Raw genomic sequence first — 22789 nt, forward strand, 5'->3', positions numbered from 1 at the left:
ATACCTTAAAATTCCTATCTTATCCTCAGGATAAGTTCATATTAATGGAAGAGCCAAAGCATCAGCTGCAAGCGTGAACTTTGATTTTAGCTTGTGACGTTGCAGTTTACAGCGTTCAATGTTATGACGTCATAATAAAACTCGTCATTTTAACCTTTGAGTACCCAGTGTGCATGACAGTGTTATAACTGCCATAGCTTTCAACACACTTTACAAGTAAATAATATGTAAAATGTAAATATAGCATGATAAATTATAGCAAGGTCAGCCACTACGTACTTGCGCTACATGAAGTGTGTATTGATGACGTTGTACAGATATACAATGTGTCATAAGCGATTTTTCATCGACTTTTAGTGATTGTGACGTAATATTGAGATTTCATGTTTGTAACAATTACTCCTTTTAGCTGCGATATATCTGCTCAAATGGAATTGGGTCCGTCGTCCTTAGATAATAGCCCGATCCACATCTGCAACAGTTGTTTCCCTTTGCGGGGTCAGCCCAAAGGTCAAAAGGGAAAAAACCAACTTTTTCTCTCTTTATGCAACAAAGTATTTGGGGGTCCTGTTATGAAATCTTTTGGAATTTAATTTTTTCCTTCAATATGTGTGTTGGCTCACCTTTGGGCAATCAAAAATACACAACGGAAACGGATTTCTAATGTCAAATGACAAAGTCATAAACCTCTAAACTACAAAGGCTACTGTGAGAAATCTATCGGGTTTTCCCCAAAAGATGGCGGCCAATGGACATAACTTTTGTAAAGTGTGGATTAATTAATTAGTATTGTGATATCTCTAAAACTAATAAATAGTTAGTGTCTTGGAGCACATGAAATGTTGCCGTTAATTGAAATGAGTTTTTTTTCTATTCAGGGGATGTCCTCATCAATAGCTGCAATCTGCTTCACTGTAGCGGACCAAACGACTCCGACAGACGGCGCTGGGCGTACCTCATGTGTTACAACACACGTCACAATAACCCGGTCAAAGTTCATCACCACCCGTGTTATACCCCGCTAAATAAGGTATAGTCATCCTCTCTATATAAAAAGCAATTTCAAAATTTTAAGACCCATCGCATTTTCGTTTACGTAAAGTGATTTTTTTTAATTCAATCCTTGTATATACACGCTTAATCATAATTTACATCCACTAAAAAAAGGTTTTACAAAAGCGTCTGTCTTTTTTGTTTTTGTTTTTTTTAAATTTTTTTTTAAATTGATACTGACAAAACCTATAAAATGTAGATCTTACTTATTTTTGAGATGGTTGACACATTGTTCTTACCATCTTTTCATTTTTTATAAAACACAATGTGTCCGAGTATATTTTAAACATTTCACATTATGTTCTTGTAGAACTCTTTGTAACTGCTTCAAACGTTTCATGTGTTTAGTGCATTACGAGGGCATTTTATTTAAGGACATAGAATTTCTTTGTAGTTGAAAAGGATATAGAATTTTGTATGTTCCACATTAATATTTACACGTTTATATTTAGTGCATTACGAGGAACGTTTATTTAAGTACATACAATTTATTTGTAGTTGAAAAGAATATATAGAACTTTGTATGTACCACATTAATTTTTACATGTTTAGATTGGGGAGATCACCCTTCCATTGCTGTTTACTATTTTTGTACATATTTTACCTGGTGGTCATGTGATTTTAACCAATGAGGAAGATTCCACAGTGCCTGTTCAATAAGTCAGTTTAATAAGTTTAAGTATTGTTTTTGTCTGTGATCTTCCTGTTCGTAATGTAGTTTATTTATTTGGTTTTGATTCGTCATTTACAAATGACAATATTTCGTCAATGACTATTTATTCGTTTTTAAGGAGAAAAATTAACAAGCTGCAGCTCATAGATGGAACTAAAAAAGGAGATTATTTATTGAATAGTCTTTATTGGTATTCTTTACGATCAATGGATGTACTTAAATAATAATTTGATGGAAACTTCGTTATTGATTTATGACTAAAATTAGAGGTATGTCTCTTTTGAACTTTAAAGAATAGTACAATACTACTACTTAAACAGTTTGTAGGTGCAATTTTTTTTTAGAACTTCATGACACTCTTTAAAGTGCTGATGTGCGACAAACTTTGGATGTTTGAAAAATTTATTATATTTAATCATTTTTTGTATACAGTTAATACACTATTATTCATCTCAATAACAAATAGCGTTGTATAGAAAAATGCGAGCGTGTGGTATATAATGTAAGCTTGCCAACTTTCCTTACAATTTAAAAAAAAAAGAAACAAGGTCAGTGAAGTAAGATTCATTATTATATCATTATATTATAATTCATCCTAATTTCAAACGAGGACAGTCCGGAAAGTTGATTAAGGAATGAATTCAATATTTATTTGTTTTATACGATATAAAATGGTTTGGGTCAGTTTACGCATTATAAACCACGAAGCGGTTTATATCGTAAAAACAAATAAATATTTAATTCATTGCTTATAATTTAATTTTTTTTATTCTTCATTGTAGATAAAATGGTCATTTGACCCTTAAAATGACGTTAAATTGTACAAAATTCAAATGTAACGTCAGGCATATTGATACATTTTTGACGTTAGTCTTACTATGACGTAGGTAACATTCTTTATTCGATATAAAATAATTTTAGCCAATCAGAAAGAGCGTTACAACCAGAATTAAATTATTCAAATTGATTAGGATCGCTCTCGGGACACCTATAATGCATGAAACAAATTGCAAAATGTACAAATATGCAAAAGTTTCTGTTTTTTTTTCAGTTAATACACAAATGGAGTAGCTAACTACATACTATCTAACATAAAAAACGTAACTGGGATATAATTCTCAAGACACTGGACATACTAGTTAAAGAATTTGGTTAATAAGGAAATTTGTAGGGGTAAAAACAGGTTAAAATATTTCAGATCATATCTTGCTACTGTTACTCAGAAGATGATTTTACCCTCAGGCCTCTTCTTTCATAATTTAATGTACGTAAATAAACAATGTAATTTTAAATAAATTCAGGTTTTGGAAATTGCTTCCTCCAAAAACAACCGATAGAGAATTCTTCAAAGGCATAATTATATCTTTTTACCTAACAGATTGATAATTGTGATAAAACTCTGAAAAGCATCTTTACATTTTGTTAAATCCTAGTTTTTATGTAATTAAATGATGTAGCCTCTGTGATTAGCTATTGTTAAAAAACAAGTTTGTATTAATTATTCATCAGGTTTCCAATACCGCCATCAAAGAGTGTGAGAACTACACCGACTTCGGGGGAAAGAAATTCATGAATCCAAAAGAAATGCCAAGTTATTAGGAATTATATTGAAGACAATGCACAGAAGACTCAATTTTAACGCTCTTATAACACCTTGTTTGTACCAGGATTCTGACCCAGAAAACGTTAAGGGACATGGATATATATCTCTAAATTTACTTTAATTTGCAAAATAGGAAACAAATCAAGTGAAATCTGGCGGGTTTGTTAAAAGAACACTTTCTATATCAAAATGTAAATATACTATTTCCCGAAATGTTCATTCTTATGGACGGCATACGACCAAAATTAAACAATTCACAATTTCTTTTCGTGTTTCATTTGTATAGAGTTGCTAACCACCTGACTTTGATGGATGTCCTGCTGCTTATATGCTCTTCAGTTTTAATCAATGCTTAAGTCTCGTTTTTCAGAAAATGACCTTATTATAGCTAATTATACCTCCTACTATGGAAAATATTTTTGTTTATGTGATGTATTAATCCGATTTTCATGGCACAAATGATACATGATTCTCGAATACAAATATAAATATAAACATGCAGCAATTTAAATTACAAAATAATGAAATGATTTGGAAATAAAACAAGCACTCACATGAGAACAAGATACTTAACTATGAAAAACTTGTCCGTCATGTTCGTTGAACAAGTGTACCTCTGGTGGTCTAAAACAGCGGACTTTTATATATAGCTGGCTCCCTATCAACACAGAGAGAGAGAGAGAGAGAGAGAGAGAGAGAGAGAGAGAGAGAGAGAGAGAGCATACCACATTTTGAATTAATTTTTGAAAGAAGGAATATTCATATTGGCGGTTTTTAGTTGTCAACTCTGAGTATTTTCACTCATCCTCGTATGCAAAGCAAAATTCACTTAGGTCTTTCTACAAGAGAAATCAGGTTTCGGTTTGATTGGGTGTATCAAATACCAATCCAATGACTGCTGAACACTTTCTGTCAGTACACCCCATCAAACCGAAACCTGTGATGTGTGTCTGTCGATGGCTCGTGCTTGATGCATTTATATTGTTAAATTGTTTTCATGTATTTGTCGTCTTATTTTTTGATAATGTTAACTATGATACCAAGAAATTTGAAGATTTGGTTTCTACATAATGATGCGTCTTCTCTAATGAATCATTATATTCTGTCCCAACGTATTTGTGTTCATTAAAAAACGTTCAAAGGTGACATATTCAATAATATTTTTTAAGCAAATAATCATTTTCCGCGTATCTTTGGATATACAGGGTATGGTGGTCGCTCGCTTGGACACATGGGTTTTCTCCGGGTACTTCGGCTTCCTCCCACATTAATAACCCCCTCGCGCTAACATCTGTGCCAATGAGAGAAAATTAGTATAAGTTGTAGAACTTGTTTATCAACCGTTGTAAGTAGATAAGAGGAACTGCGTAGCATTACGTATACAGTATGTGTATACAGAATTTGGATGGTTGTTGTCGGGGTGGGTGACTTGGGGTCTGCTACAATGGAAGTATATACTAGTTTTTCTTACAAACAGCAAAATTCTTTTTATAGAATAATTTAGTTTCAAGCAAATGAAAAGAAATTTCCTATTTATTACACGATGTTTACAATATACATCTATAAAATTACCTCTTGATGATATACTTTACACTCGATTAAAATACAATTAACAAACACATTATAACCAGGTTTAATTAGGAATGGAGAATTCAGCTACAGTAAATTTTATATATACATTATAGGAATCATAATGAATGCGGCCATCTTGTACATTTGAGGATAAGAATATAATTTTTTTTTGTTCTGGCTTGTTTCTGCCCAAAATATTGCCAAAAGACATAAAAGCAATAAATATGAGAGTCTACATACTGTTGTGTATGCACATTGTGCATACAAGAACAGGACAATGCCTTTTTAATCACATAGAACAGCTGTCGAACTGTGCAGGTACAGACTTATTTTGAAAATTTAAAAATCTGAAAAAATACAAAACTTTGATTACCCTGAACGTCAACTTATTAAGTGCGCAATCATTGGAGAAAAAATACAAAGATTTCGGTTGTATAAAAATATGTATCGGTTGTAAACAAGACAACTGCCAATATGATAACTGCTAATTGTGATCATCCATACTCTATCTAACTACATAATACGTGATGTACACTGTAATATATCAAAGAAATGGAAAATGATTAAAAAAGTTATTGCAGTAATTTTTATTTTAACCTCCATCTTATTTGTGCACCTTGTGCTCTTTGCTTTTGTTTTGTTTTTTACTTTTAATAAAGCAGTTTAAAATTACTTTTCTCGTAAAAAGGTCTATGAACTAAACTTTCGGTCAGTCAAAACAGCAGGTCACGAAAAACTTTATAAATTAGTATTTAAAACAGTAATGTTATATCTTTGGACTTGTTTATGTTCCTTTCAAAACATTTTGAAAAAATTCGTCATCTCCGGACTATCTCTTCATCCTTTTTTAAAACGCCGCATATTTTATGTCAAAACATGTCATCTGTACACGTTTGATTTTCGTGGAGATAAGACCCAGAGACAATAAAATCCTTTAAAAACAACATGAAATGAGTAGGATTTTGCATCAATCGCGTCGTGTTATTATATTCAGACCCTTATTATTATAAATTCTTCTGGATTTTAAACATTTTTCTCCCAAATCCAAGTTTTAAAGAAACCAAATAATCATTATAATTTAAGTGTTAAAATAATCTATGAATTGTCACTCTCCTCCTGCGCCCAGATTCCTGCCTAATCTACACATTAAGCGTCAACATTCTTTGATATGATAATTATGCTTTCAATGAAACGTCATCGTCATACCTTTTCCGTTAACGAACTATTTCATGTTGCGAATTTACGAGTTTTTGTCGTTCCGACAGTAACATTAGCAGGGTGTTATTGTGGTGAATAAAAAGATAAATATTACTATACTATAATCTATAGAAATCCGGACCCCAAGAGGAATATACATATTCTTTATCAACCTTTTTTCAAGACTTAAAATAAAGTGTTGAATTCTCACAGCATATCAGGAAAATGCGGGACTTGCACTACTTTAATTTTTTTTATCGAACTTTTTCGATCTGTTACTCTTGTAGCATTTCCTGATCTGCCTACTAAGTATAAAATAATATTAAGACCATGTCTACGAGAAAACCATGCAAAAGGTGGTTGGAGCAAGGTTCTCTGATCAACTTCATATTTTATGTGTAACAGTGTGCATCTATATGAAATAATTTGCCACAAGTTGTTTTTTGATGTGGTCAGTCTAAACTAGGCTCTGCAGCCCTGTTACTAAAAATAGTATTTTACCCCTTTTAAGAATAAAATTGTGCGTAATTCACCAAATTCATGATAAGAGTTCTGAGTTAAGATTAAAAATAAATTCAAAAAAGTCGTTTAGAGTTAGTACTAACAAGATACAGTAGAGTAAATCATTTTGTGAGAATTCCCAAATATTCTTTTTGTTAAGTCACGGATCTGGCATGTTTCCAACTTTTTGTAAAATTGTAAAAATATACATTTTTTTGAATGCTTAACAGTCAGAAAATGGCACTTTGAATTCACTAAATCTGTTTTAAGTTATAAAAGAACATTCATCTTTACAATTTATCAAAAATCTGTCTTTGGACTCTCAATAATATTGCAAATATATTTGTAGAGGGCTTTTCTATATTTGTAGAAGGGCTTCCTCAAAGATAGGTTTATTGGAGAAAATACTAAGCTTATATATGATGCTCTTCACATAACTAAAGAAGAACAAATTCCAGGAATGATTTTACTTATTGACTTCGAAAAAGCTTTTGACTCCATATCTTGGAGATTTATGTATGATACTTTAAGATTTTTAAATTTTGGTCATGAACTCATCAAATGGATATCAGTATTATATAATAAGGCAAAATTATGCGTTATTCAGAATGGGATCTTCTCAGAATTTTTTGAAATTGGAAGGGGTTGTCGACAGGGTGACCCTGTCTCTCCATATCTTTTTAACCTGTGTGTCGAAATCATGGGACACGTGATACGACAGAATATAAATATTAAAGGTATTAAAATAGGAAAAGAAAAAAATTGTTTACAACAGTATGGTGATGACACAGTTTTGTTTTTAGATGGATCAAAATACTGGGCTCCAGTGGACATATGAACCTTTTACAGTTTTAGGTGTAACTTATACAGCTAATCTGGAAAACATGGAACATCTGAATTTTAATGAGAAATTTAATCTGGTACAAAAAGAAATAACACAATGGTCAAAAAGAAACATCTCTCCTATTGGCAAAATTACAGTTGTGAAAAGCTTATTCTTATCCAAGTTTACCCATTTATTTACAGGGTTACCTAAACCAAACTCTCAGTGGATTAAAAAATTAGAGCAAGTTTTCTATAGATATATCTGGGGTAATAAAATTGATAAAGTATCTAGGAAAACTTTACAGTTGGACTATGATAAAGGGGGATGTAGAATGGTTCATATTGATACATACAGGCTTCTTCACTCTAATTCGGAATGGTCCATGTTTTTCAATGAAGTAATTAATTGTAACACTGCTCATCTCCTACAATTTGGATCACAGTATTCTAAACAAAAAGCTTATTCAACAACAAATCTATTTTGGAAAGAAACTCTTTCTTACTTTGTTGATTTTTTGGATTCTATAGAGCCAAAATGTGAACATGATATATTATTAGAACCTTTGTGGTTTAATGAGAAGATCAGTGTGCAAAATAACTATATAAGTCTTTATATGGAAAGGGTTTTTATATTTTATATGATCTGCTGGATAAGCAGGGGAATTTTATTAGTTATGAACAAATAACCAATGATTACCTAGTTAAGCTACCATTTACTAAATATGAAGGCTTAAAAAAGGCTATATTAAGCTTCTGGCCCAGTATCAGGCAATTTTCACATGAATTAGTAGTGAAACCGTACCAGTTAGAATCTATAAAAATTCTGTGTAAAGATAAAAAAGGCTCAAGAACATTATATGACTTTTTTATTTCAAAACTACAGCATAGGCCAATATATGAATCTAAGTGGGAAATTGACTTAAATCTTGAACCAGACTTTAATTGGAACCACATATATCGCAACTCTAAGTGAATCACAAAAGATACATAACTGGTATGGTTTAATTACAGAATAGTTCATAGAATTTTAGGTATAAACAAATTTTTGTATCTTTCTAAGATAAAAAACAATAACTTATGTGCAATATGTATGTTGGAACCTGAAACTTTTAAGCACTTATTCTACCAATGCCCACTAATCTTGAATCTCTGGACAGAATTGTCAGACTATATTTTTGATAGATCTGGCAAGAGAATAACATTTGATATCCAGAGTGTACTATTAGGTAATCCAGATATGGATCATGTAGTTAATTTGATAATTATATTGGTAAATTTTTTTTTTCAAAGGTCGAGAAAAGATATAAAGATATGATTTGAAATGTTAATGTCCTATTTACAAACCTATTACAATACTGAAAGGAAACTATTTACTACTTCAGACTTTATTAAGAGATGGTCACCATGGAGTTGTCTCTTTCCAGTATAAATATTTAATTAACACATCAATGATGATGTAGATATTAATTTTCTTCTTTTTCTTTAGATAATTTGTACTGTATGTATCTTTAAATATATATAGGTGTATACAAATACACTGTACCAACTTGCTGTGTGTGAGAGTCTGTGAGAAAGGGGTGTTCTGTCTGTCTGTCTATATACTTTAAAAATTTGAAAAAAAAAATATATATATATATATTTCTATAAAGTTGGACATTTTTCTACTTTTAAAACTCTCCAGAATCTGTAGTTTAACGTAAGCTTTACATTGTCACGTGGTGTATCTTATGAGGAAAAAAACCCCGACATATTCGCAAGCCAAACAATATTTTAATGAACTGAAGGGTTGCTTCATCACCTTTTAGGTTTTTATTTAAATCAATGCCATTAAAACACGATTAATCATGGAAAAATGGGATTTGAATATAAGCTGAAGTGGACATAACTATTTGTTAAAAATCTTATATATCTCACTATTAATGAAAGAAAAAGTAAGCAGGCTTACATACCCCACACACCCCATTATTTGCCAATGCTACACGTAAAGGCAGGCAGAGTACCCATTAGATACACGAATGAATAATAACAGGGGCAAAACTACAAAATTCAAAGTACTGAAGTAATATATTAAAGCCGGGCGGCTCTTTTGGTCTGTAATTATACATATTATTTAGTAAAGACTGACGATCTCTCTCTCTCTCTCTCTCTCTCTCTCTGTGCGTGTGTGTGTGTGTGTGAGTGTGCTAATTCGATAAACATAGTGATACATGTATTGATCTTTTCATATTTATTGATACTTAAACTAGCGATCTTTTGATTCAGGAAGTAGGACCCAATTTCATAGCCCCCTCCACCCAAAAGGCAAAGAAACAAAAACCAAAAAGATCACCTCCGTGGAAAAAATGATCAAACATATGTTTATATATTCGTTGAATTTAACAGACAATGTTTTTTTAAAATACGGAAGTGGTGTGGAACCCATTGCCAATAAATGTCTATCACATTTAATAATCATAGAATAATGTAGATTTGATACTTATTTTTGACAGTATTGAACTTTTATTGTTTGAGGGGTGGAGGCACCCGATATCAAGCCTGAAAATCGTTAATAAAAATATAGTTCATAATAAATTACGCTTAAAATTTGTAAATATCAGCGTAATATACAGACACAATTTTTTAGCATTTCATTTTTTCAATTTTAATTAACAGAAGACAATAAGTGAAATTTTGAACTTTTTTTATTAGATTGCTTCATAATTTGGGGACCAGGTCTTCTTATGGTGGGTTTAGATTAAATATCATCCCAAATAACAATCCCACATACACAAGTTATGATGTCTATATTTATATTTGGAATAGCTTTTTTATAGTTCATGTTTATCTATATGCGGTTTTTGCAGGCTGAAATCCCCGGGGGAAAGGGTAACCTAACACCTATTTTTTTCATTTACAACTAAATTTTTATTTCAAAAAAAAAGGTACAAACTTTAATTTTTTCCAAGAGGAGATAAACTGCTAATAGAGAGGTAAGGAGTAGAGCTCTACATTTATTTCAAATGTACTTACTGTGTTACATTCTCAAAAACCCAAAACTCTGGCCCCCTCCCCGTCATTTCAAGATTCCACGAATATTATAACTTAGAAAAAAGTCTGATCCGAAAAAAAAATATGTAAAAAGAAGGATCGATTAAATAATAGCTAACATTAAATTCTTCCTAGCAATGATACTGCATACAGGTATAGCTTTAATTGATAAAAGTGATCTATGATTTTAAAATTTAAATGCGAATCATATTGAAAATTTGTGCAAGAAGAGTAAAGTCACTTACAAATATTTGTTTACGTAATAAATTCAAAGAGTAAAAATTAATGCTTATAGGAGTCTAACCTTAACTCCTGCAGGGTGGTTTGTAGATGGTAGGTGCAATATACACGTACAGAAATGTGATGTCTATTGCAACAGACTCCAATGAGAACGATGAAAAATTGCACGAGGCATTCCTATTGAATTTCGAATGAAGAAATGATGTCAACATTCCCCATTGTAAATCTTCGTTAGAAATCAGTTCTTGTTTCTGTGGATTTTTTTTTATAGTAAAATATGATAAAATTATGATGAAAAAATTTCCCATTAATCTATTTTGATTGCACTTCTATCATAGGTTTGTTTATTTTGATTAAAAATCGTCAAAATGTGGTGCTTAAATATCTTGGGACAGAAAATAGCAGTTTAGACTAGATGCAAGTCTCCTTCAAACTCAGATATGTTATATACTGAATAACACTAACAAGATGGGGCAATTTTTGTGCAGTCATTTAATATCATAATATATATTAACAGCAGCACAACATTTCTCAATATTTTGCATGAACTTGAACTTGTATAGCTTCGTCAACATTCTGACTAGTTTTCCTACTCTGCAAAAGAGCGCAACAGTTCTAACAGTAGTAATGAAATGCAAATGTAATGAATAAGAGTTGTAATAAAAAGCAAAATAAGGTTTTTTTTTTCACTTTTAAGGACGTTGTTTACTCAGGGTTTGAGTTCTCAAAATCGGATTGTTATAAAGTTCAATGTTATAAGTAAGATTTGTTCTAAACACTAAAATTATTTATGAAATAAATTATTATTGAAAACCATTCGATATTTTAACTATATTATGGAATTAGGCTCAAACAAAGTTGGCCAAACAGAGGAAATTTGAACTAAAATTTTCAGATTTTGTTTTTCACTTAAATATTTTTGGTAGTACTGTAATATTCAAAGTTAAGATTTTATTTGTTACTAAACATAATTTTGCATATTTTATGTTGTTTTTAATCTCACTTTTTCGTTTAGATATTCGAATGGCACCCACTACAAAAATATTGAAAAAAGCTTAATAACGATGAAAGACACCATATCTCAAAATGTTGACAATTGACCTCATAACTTTATGCCTGCAGAGTAAGGTCAATATATCTAGTTTAATGCTATAAATGTTCTAGTATAATCGTCATTCAGTTTTTTGTATAATTGAATCAAAAAAGGGTAGGAATTTGAAAAATAATAGAGGAAATTCGGACTTGAATATTTATAAAAGTTGTTCTTTGTGTCTGTTTAGTGTCACTGCCATTCATAAACTATATTTCATTTTTGAAAGAGTTTAGCAATTTGTATTATTTTCACAATTAAGAAAATTTCAGTCATAGTGTAAAATTTTTTTGGGACTTCCCAAATTTTCAAAAAATATTCAATGGCCATTATCTCAAAAAGTAGGTCATTGACCTACTTTTTCAAACTGAAAAATAGCACTACCATGATTAGTCTTTAACACACAATAGATAGTTTTTCATTATCATCAGTGGAATTTTCTTCATTCTGAGTAAATGTATACCTTAATTACAAATATTGAACCAACAAATTTTCATTTTATTTGAAAATGGAATGTTTTTGTTAATTTATTATTTTTAGTCCTTGAGAGTCCAAAGATGAATTTTATATATTTGTAAAAAAAAAACATAAGACAGTTCCTTATTAACACAAAATTTCAAAAAACAATCCGCAACCTTTTTAGAAATTCTTTCTCAAAAAGTGACGAAAATGTATAATTACCATTTCTTGGCATCCTGCCAACATTTAAACCCTTGGGACTTCATTGTATATAGAAATATGAAATAAATATGCAACAATTTAAGGTTTGAACTTCCTCTTTAAGAATATAGTCTTGTTTGTTTCAAACATTGTTTATACATTTTGTAATTAATTACTGAATCTGACATTTTTTTTCTTCACTTTTTTGGATTTTAGAGGCTAATTAACCAAAATGCAATACTAGCCTCTACTATAAATAAAAACAACCAGTGCAAAAACAAACATCATATATCTGACTCTAGATGGGTATCCATTAAATCTATGAAAAAATTCTGTTCATTCTTGAGACTTGCTACCACAGCTTTTTCCATATTTGCATGGTTTTCTCGTAGACTTGCTCTTAAAATTTTAGCCAACACAATTTTATTTATTTTCTGGTTTGTGTAAACATTTAGATAAATATTTATCAGAAAGTACATACTAAAGTAATCACTGTGCTGGCCCTTACTAAAGCCCAAAATCACACGGCTGACCACAGCAACAACATGTCTGGTAAGAAGTATAATTTAAAACATTGTTTTAAATTTTTGTATATATTTTATTTTGCGCTTTGAGCTATCATCATGTGTCAATCCATAATTTTTGCAAAATTTTATTTTATAGTTTCCTATTTTGCTCGACGAGCAGAGGTTTCAAATACTTATAATTGTCAATTCAGTGTTGACTCTGATGAATTTGATATTTATATGTTTCACTGATGTACATTGTACATACATTACACTGTTCATCATTTGACCAGGGATTTGAACAGAAATAATTCAGTGAAGGTCATTTACTTACAAATATTTAAGGTCGTCATGTAAAATAATAAATCTTAGCTGTTATGTTATATCACTTTAGAAAAACTGGCCTTCGTCTACAATAATTTAGAACAAAACAATATGTCATTTCTGTATGAAATTCTCCAGTATTTAGCTTGACAGATTTAAAAAAAGATCCATTGTGAACTTATTTTTGTTTGTTGATCGTTCCCGTATTTCCATTCTATCTTACAGATGAACTTTTCACACTATTTTTATTCCTTATCAAATTCCATACGTTCTAAATAATGATCCCTATATATATTACTGACCTAGTTATTATCGGCTAAAGCAGGTTAGACATTTAAAACATGCCTTTTCCGTATTTTACTAGTTCGAATAAGGAAAAGTTTTCCATCAACATATAAGTATACATGTATGTGGTAGATAAGAGTCAAAACGAATTTTGTCTACCTCTTAATTTACATCTTTAATTTTCAACGTCAAGGAAATGAAATATTAACAGAGGATAAACAGAGAGAAAAAATCTACAAAATTGATTAGTTTGGTACTTTTGAAGCTGTTGAAACGTATCTTTATCTGTTGTAAATGTGTTCAGTACAGTACCCGAGAAATTTGATTAATGCAATTATATATAACATTATATAACGAACTTATAATATACGTATTGCTTATGATGCAATTTGATACAGGCAGATCTTTGCATCGGTTTGTACTACTAAAAAAGTTAACCTGCTCTTTTATTTAGTCCATCGCAATTAAGCCCCGTATCAGAAGCAAGGCATACTCTTCAAATAAATACAGTTCTTATATATCAATCATGCAATTTTAAACTTCTGCACTAAACTTCTACTACATTCTCCTAAACTTCAGTCATACTAAATGTTGCACATAAATAAAGGTTGAAATTGCGAAAAAACACTATGTACTTTGAAAATCCTTGATCATGAAGTTTTTATTCTCAAAACTTTAATTTATAACCTATAAGCCTGAGCAAATTAGCACCAGTAGTTACTGTATGACATGTGGCCTATTCGTAAATTATGATAATGCTAAAAAATCATTAACCTTTTCAAACATTTTAAATCTACGGCTTAGATTCGGCATTTCAGCATGTCAAGACTACACCAACCCCTCATTAACAAGTTTTGTGAAGATTGAAATAGTAATATCTTTATTACATGACACTTCAAAACCTTTTACATGCTCCAAAGACTTAAACGTCTTTCCTGATATAAATTTATGGCCAAGATGTAGTATCCAAGATTTTAAAGTGCTTAAGTCCAACCAGAATCATTACCAAGAATGTTTTGTGAAGATAGGACCAGTAAAAACTTAGATATGGGATCTGCATTTAAGAACACTTGAAAACAATTAGCTACAGATGCTAAGGGTGTATTAATATGCTTTCTCTTTGTCCAGGTAGGCTAAAATGAGGTCAAAGTATGAAAAATGGTCAGTTACTGTTATTTTTGCATGCCCAAGGTCCGGAAGTAGGATATCAAATTTTAAATTTCAAACGAAATTGTCTTTATTAGTAAGAACTTAGAATATCTTTTATTCTCATACAATTATTCCAAAATTCAAATGTCAATCTATGGGTGATTTTTTTTTAAACATAGAATTGAATTTCTAAAAAATAAACATCTTCATTCACGTGCTTTTTTTAATTGTTTTATTTTAGGCAACAATTTTGAGATAACAGAGGAAAGACTCAAAGAGTATACAGACAATGGATTTATCATCGTTAAGTAAGTTCCATTAAATGCAAAAGTAAATGTTTGTTAAAACCTAACGGAACAATTTGGTAAATTTCAGCTCATTGCCTTTTCAGAAAGCTCTTCGATGAAGAGGAAGTTCGTAAATTAAAGAAGTGTTTTGAGGATACTGAAGAAGTTGAACAAAACAAAATAAGAGTATGTGTTAACCAAGGACCAATTTATACCAGAATCAAACTTTATCAAATTGAGCTTAAAACTTTAATATTGACTTTGTATAAAAAAATTTACAACTTGGAAATAGGTGGATGACAGTTTGGGAAGAGAGGTAGATTTGACAGTTTGGAGTCACCCAGGAAATGACGTAACAGGAATGGCAGCTAGGTCCGAGAAAATTGTCAATGCTGCAGAAAAGGTAGGATTCATTAAAAAGTGAGAAATTTTAATAAAAGCGAATCCAATATCTTTAGAGGAGAATTAAAAATTCAAATAAACCTCCAAGTTATTATTTTTAAATCGGTTTGATTTTAAATATTTACAACATAAGCTGCTTGGAGGAGAAGAGGTGTATCACTACCATGGAAAGTTGGTTCAGAAGAATGCAAAGTCTGGTGGAACTTTCCTTTGGCACCAAGACTATGGGTAACAATTTTAAGATCCCTATAAATGCAATGATATACATTTTTATACCAGTAACTCATAAGTTGGAGAATTTACTTCATTGTTCAAAATTTTTCTTTAAGCTTAAAATTAATGCAGCTTAATGCAATTTTTAGATATTGGTACAAAAATGGCTGCCTCTTTCCAGAAATGCTTACGTATTTTGTTGCTTTAGACAAATGTGATAAAAGCAACGGGTGCTTAAAGGTACGAATATGAAATACAAGTAATGAATAAACAACCGGCAATTTTCTCATATTTTATGCATGGAAGTATCAGAGACCTTATGGATATATTAATTTATAAAAGGTTTTGAAAGGCTCCCACAAATGTGGTCGCATCGAGCATAGCATGGTGGCTGGACAAACAGCAGCCGACATAGACAGAGTAAGAGAGCTTAAAAAGAATCTCGAGCTGGTATATGTGGAGCTGGAGCCAGGTATTTTTAATTTTATTGTACATACTACTCTTGACTTTATTGAAATTCTTAAAATCTTTAAATTTCAAAACATTAAGATTTGATTGTTCTTTTATTTGCCAATGCAACGTATGGATTGAAACTTATGACTTTTATCTCACTTGTAACGCTTACATGTACTTTATGTCGTGTATATTTTAACAAAGTTTGAACCTTAATTGACTGGGATACTGCAGTTAATTGGTAAATACACTGAGAACTCATTACATGCTTTCTAGAACTTTAAGCTTGAAATCTTCACTATATGGCCGCTTCATTTGAAAAAGCAGTTTGACTTTTTCGAAAAGTATACATATACATTGAATGAGTGGGTTCTAGAATAAAAAAAATTGTCGTAAATTTATTGCACCTTGTTGCTTGCTCAAATTAATCAAACTGAGTTTTGATCTATTTAGGGGATACCCTCATTTTTAGCTGCAATCTGCTTCACTGCAGCGGACCAAACGACTCTGACAGGCGGCGCTGGGCTTACCTTATGTGTTACAACACACGTCACAATAACCCGGTCAAAGTTCATCACCACCCGTGTTATACCCCGCTAAATAAGGTAGAGAGCCGTTGCATTCCCGCCTACGTAAAGTATTCTTTTTTATTATTCAGTGTATACACGGATATGATTTATATCCATAGAAAATGTTCTACATGTATATAGACAAGCGTCTGTATTTTTATTTGGTACCTACAAAATCTATGTAATGTAGATCTTACTAGTTAGACACAATAATTCTGAGTATTAATATCTTACATATGAATTCCTATTCCTTTTTGAATCTCTTTTCCAACGTTTCATCTAGCAGTGTTTAGTGCAGTACGAGATAACTTATTTTTAAGTATTTTTATATGTATCATGAAAAATGCAAATACTCTGAAACCGCAAGACAGAATTTCTTTGTAGCTAGAAGAGAAAATAATGATTTATGGGAAGGTAACTTTGATAGTGATTCTATATCTTATATTAGAGTTATGTCTCTTATAAAGGACTATCTATGGTTTGAGCTTAAAATGGCCCCCTAAAATGAACATTGTCGTTTTACTGTAATTCTTTGCTTTATTTGTACAATTATACATTTGAAGTTTTTTCATAATTTTCATTTTAATATTATTGCCCACAGTTTAAATATGACATCATAAAGTTTACCTTTTCCCGCCATTTTCTCAGTTTTAGCTTAAAACTGCTTGTTTTGAAGCAGTTTTTCTTTGAGGAAACATTGAACGACTGCTTGAACAAAGAAAATATTTTCACCAAAGATATATTTCTCCAATACTTTTAAGTGACAAAAAGTTTGTTGTTCAAAGAGTCGCTCTATATTTCCCAATCGAAAAAAAAGGTAAGAAAAATGTCCATTTTTGACTGATTTTGATTGAATTATAAAAATAGCGTCACTGCTGACGTCATATTCTGCCACTGAGTGCATATAAATCAAATGAATAGGTGAAAAACACATTTCAAGTTAACTCTTTTATAAAATAACACAACAAATTAATGTACCTGAATCATTTTAAAAATAGCGAATTATGGGGGCCAAATTTGACTGATATCATATATAGTTCTTAAGATTATTTGTAGAATACTACTGAAGCAATGCAAATCCTGATTCGAACTTTGAAATTCTTTAATTAATGTGTAGATATGCGGTAAATTTTGAAGTTATGTCACATTTATTTTAATTATTTCTTGTGTATAATTTATACACAGGATTAAAAATGTAAAGCGATGCAAAATCTTCTGTAGGTTATCAAACAACTTACGTTAATATGTTATATATACACTGTCGCACAGTAGAAATATACCGATTAAATACTGTGTTTTCTCATAAACCTTGCATTTTAGCACACTCAGATAGCCTGATATTCAATATAAAAATGCAACTGGGACATAATTTTAAAGGCACTGGTTATTATAATAGTTACAGAGTTTACTTAAGAAGACCAATTTGAGTATCTTTTTTGGCGTTAAAATTACAATTTAGCAAAACTCGTTAATTTTTAACCATATGTTATTTACATCAACTCATATATTTATGAAGTTTCAAGAAAATCTTCTATCTGGCCTTTCTAGGGGCCATCTTAAAATACAGGTATATTAAGTACAGGAATATAATAGAAAATGTTGAATGTCGCACTTCGAAGCAGATTACAAAATACTGCAATAGCAATTTTCTTCAACCATTAATATATGATTAATAATATCATTTTCTACTCTCTTTGCTAAAAATTGTTTTAACTAAATTTTACCGTCTGGATTTCAGAGGGAGTAATCTCAAAATCTCAAAACGGCTATAATATTGCTATTGTATTTGAGGTATTACAAATGTAGATTGGTATAATGGGGTCATTAAAAGGTTAAGAAAAAATTACCCTATTATTATGTGTGTAAAATTTTAAAAGAAAACAATTTTTACTTTTACTTCAATGTTATTTCTTAAAACATACTCCTACAAAGCTCCACTCTGTCATAACGTCATAGAAGCACAATGTCATATACCAAACAACGGAAAAATGGTCTTCATAATGTTCCTTTAATTAAAATCTAAATATTTTTATCTGTATATTGTTTATTGTTATTCATTTAATGAATGATATAGAATTTTTTTTATTATAAAAGGCATCAACACGCTGTTTTTACTAGAATGCGCAAAAATATACACAATGAAAACTAAAGTCGACACAGTGAAATTTTAATGTGTTAAAAATATGATTAAATATTTAAGAACATAGCTTGCTATTGTTACTCAGAAGATGAGACAACCGCCAGGCTTTTTTTCATTTTTTAAAGGACGTAAATTAAATTAAAGTAAATTCAGGTCTTGGTAATTGCTAAAAAACATTGAAAGAGATTTGTTTCAAAGCATGTGACTATTTACTAAACAGAGTTATAATTATGTGATAAAAGTCTGAGCAGCATGATTTAAAGTTTGTGAAATCCTAGTCTAAATTAAGTAAAATGATGTATGTTATTAACGACTTAAAAAAACAAGTTTGATCATCATTTAATTTAATTTAACAGGTTCTCAATACCGCCATCAAAGAGTGCGAGAACTACACGGACTTCACGGGAAAGCAATTCATGGATCCTAAAGAAAATTCTACTACAATAGCCAAATAAACCAGAAATTCTTTGGAGGACAATGCTCAGAAGACAGCAATTCTAACGCTTTTATTACATCGTGTTTTTAATAGAAAAGTTACCAAGGAAATATTACGGACGTGGATATTCTGTATGTTAAATTAAATATGCCATTAGCATGCCTATATAGCTTCTTAGCTGTCACTGAGTGTACTTGTATTCTAAAATTAAGAAAATATATTAAATAAAGTGAAAATCAATCTTGCGATATTGCGAGTTTGTTTAAAGAGCACTTACTATAACAAAATTTGGATAATCTATTTCCAGAAATGTCCTCGCATCTCGTGTTTGATAATTATGAAAGCTTTTTTTTTTTTTTTTTTTTTTCTTTTTTCTTTAAGTTCACCCTTCTGAATTGTATACGACCAAAATTGAACATTATACAATTCGTTTTCATTTTGCATTTGTATAGTGGATTATCATAGATCTCCGATAGCTTATATTCTCTTAAACTTCAACAAGTGCTGAAAACTATCGATCTTGTGAAAGAACCTAATTTTTAGTCAATTTTACCTACCAAGCTAGACCTATTATATCTAGGGGCATTTACAAATCTAAAGTATTTATTTACGTCTTTGCGCTGTTATATATACATGTATGTGCTTTCTTGAGTTACGTCACTTCCTGTTGTCATCGGATATTGTATCATATCTCGATATCGTGTTTCTCAGTAATATAATTATAGCTCTTTACAATTGCCTATATATTTTTTTATTAATGTGTTGCTATGATTAAAAGATTATTAAATCTAATAGTATTATTGAAAACGAAATAAGAGTCTTTATAAAATATGCTTTACTGTTTACCAAATTAAACTATGTTATCTAATATTGCGAGGATTGCGAGGACCAAAGTAATTTATGAGTACCAAAAATAAATGATGCTGCAATATTCAAAGGATATGATTCATGGAAAATATCTTTGCCATATGATGTAATTCAAAGTTGTTTATTGTACAAATAATAAATGATTCTCGAATACTTTGAAACGTCGATATAAACAGTGAACAAACATCAATTTAGATTTCAAAATAGCTACTTTTCAATTTGAATTATTTATCAATGAACAGTCCTGTATATTAAAATCAATTGTCAAAAGAGGCCTTTTTATCCACAGGGTAAAATAAATCAATGAGAAAATCTATATAGGATTAGAAATGGGAAATTAAACTAGCACTAATATGAATACTAGTTTATCTTACTACGAACAATGTGTCTCTTATGTTTGTCGATCAAGATTACCTTCTGGTGGTCTATAACAGCGGACCTGTATATATATATCTAGTTGTCTATCAACAGAGAGAGAGAGAGAGAGAGAGAGAGAGAGAGAGAGAGAGAGAGAGAGAGAGAGAGAGCATACCGCATTTTGAATCATTTTTGGAAGAGGGAATATTCATGTTGGCGGTTTTTGGATGTCAAATCTGAGTATTTGTATTCAGTCTCACATGCAAATCAAAATTCACTTAGGTCTTCCTTCAAGAGTATTCATAGTTGTTAAGTATTGTAAATAAAAAACTTTTAAAAAATCAACATACTTAATATATCAGATGAACAGACAGAAAGGAGAACTAATATGTCGATGGCTAGTGCTTGATGCATTTATTTGTTAAATTATTTTCCAGTGTTTGTCGTCTTATAGTTTGATAATGTAAACTATGATACCAAGAAATTTGACGATTTGGTTTCTATATAATAATGCATCTTCTCTGATGAATCATTATACTCTGTTTAATGTGTGTTCTGTGTGTTCATTAAATAACGTTCAAAGGTTACAAATTCAATAATTTCTTTTAAGCAAACAATCGTTTTCGGCGTACCTTTGGATATATATTTTAGGGCATTCGATATTTCAATTTAAAGAACAAGTTAGCTTATATGGAATTATAATATATTTAATCAGGGTTGGGAGCTTTTTCATTAATTCTTAAATTTAACGTAATAGCAACACAGTTCTTGTGTAAGAAATATGAACGTCGTGGCAAAATAAGTAATGGTCAAAAGCTGACATGGCCTGTAAAAATGCAAACTTTGATTACCCTGATCGTCAACTTATTCAGTACTAGTGCGCAATGATTGGAGAGAAAATATAAAGATGTCGGTTTTACAAAAATAATATCGGATATAAACAAGACAACTGCCAATATAATAACTGCTAATTGATCATCCATACTTGATCTTACTACATATTACGTGATGTAACATATAAAAGTAATGGATGGTGATGAAAAAAGATATTGAAATAATTTTGATTGTAACTTGCAATTTATTAAAGTGAGCTTTTCTGATCAAAATTTGTCCGTTGTCTGTCGTCAATGGCGTTGTCGTTGTTGTAAACTTTTCACATTTTCATCGTCTTAAGAAGCACTGGGCTGATTTCAACCAAACTTGGCACAAAGCATCACTTGGTGATGGGGATTAAAGATTGTTCACTTGAATGGCCACGCTCTCTTTGAAGGCGAAATAATTTAGAATTATTACAATTTTTTTTGGTATTTTTAAAAAATCTTTTCAAAAACTATTTTGTCAGGAAAGCTAACTTGTATGGAAGCATTTTCCGGTAGTGTAGATTCAAGTTTGTTCAAATCACGGTCCCCAAGGATAGGATGGGACCACAATTGGAGGATGAAGTTTTACATGGGAATATATAGAGAAAATATGTAAAAAATCTTCTCAAAAACTATTTGGCCAAGAAAGCTTAAACTTTTGTGGAAGCATTCTCAGGTATTGTAGATTCAATTTTGTTTAGATAATAGTCCCCTGTGGTAGATAGGGGCCACAATGGTGAATGAATTTTTACAAAGGAATATATAGAGAAAATCCTTGAAAATCTTCTCAAACACTATTAAGCCAAAAATGTTTGAGAGGACGCATTCTCAGATAGCATAGATTGAAGCTTGGTAAAATCGTGGTCCCCGGGGGTATGGCGGGGCCACAATAAGGGGGTCGAATTTTTACATGCGAATATATATAGAAAATCTTTAAAAATCTTCTTTAAAAAACCATTTGGCCAGAAAAACTTATATTTGTTCAGAAGCATTTTCAGATAGTGTAGATTCAAGTTTGTTCAAATCATGACCCTGGGGTATGATGGTGCCACATTGGGGGTAGGGGTCAGATTTTTACATAGAAAGATATAAAGATAAATTATTTACAATTCATCTGGAAAAAAGTTCAGTCAAAAAAGAAGTAACTTGTGTAAAAGCACAGGTTGTGCAGATTAACGTTTGACCAACCCATAATCATAGGTCATAGATCATAGGGGGTATATAGAAATAGAGAAAAATCTTCGTTTAAATATTAAAATTCAAATACTAAAATAACAAAAGGGGCTTGCTATTTACCATTAAAATATGTGGGTAAAAATCGGAAGGTTTTTAATTTTTTTGTGTTCAAGATCTACTGTACTTAGTTTTCAAGATATTTTGATTCTGAGACTGCCATTCTGATTTGATCAGAGTTAAGGCTTTTGATACTCAGGTGAGCGATGTGGCCCCTTGGTCTCTTGTGTTTGTTTTTTTTAAAAAAAAGTTTAATAAAGCAGTCTA

The 22789-nt window shown here is 30.8% G+C and overlaps 1 protein-coding gene across 4 annotated transcripts in view; it reads left to right on the forward strand.

Annotated features, from left to right (window-relative positions):
* Window positions 1-19446, forward strand: part of LOC128156932 (L-proline trans-4-hydroxylase-like) — a 36822-nt gene extending 17376 nt beyond the window's left edge. For 3 of the 4 annotated variants that reach the window (XM_052819269.1, XM_052819271.1, XM_052819270.1), the window contains 2 exons: window positions 879-1030; window positions 3236-3593. In XM_052819269.1, the coding sequence (XP_052675229.1) occupies window positions 879-1030; window positions 3236-3325 (242 nt within the window). In that variant the 3' untranslated portion in view covers window positions 3326-3593. Of the gene's footprint in view, window positions 1-878; window positions 1031-3235; window positions 3594-14946; window positions 15014-15096; window positions 15179-15284; window positions 15396-15527; window positions 15623-15756; window positions 15848-15949; window positions 16080-16513; window positions 16666-19125 lie in introns of those variants that run through there. The other variant, XM_052819268.1, reaches the window with a different exon arrangement.
* The last annotated feature ends 3343 nt before the right edge of the window (window positions 19447-22789 follow it).

The sequence above is a fragment of the Crassostrea angulata genome, chromosome 7 (genome assembly GCF_025612915.1).
Source record: "Crassostrea angulata isolate pt1a10 chromosome 7, ASM2561291v2, whole genome shotgun sequence".
NCBI classification, from domain to species: Eukaryota; Metazoa; Mollusca; class Bivalvia; order Ostreida; family Ostreidae; genus Magallana; species Magallana angulata.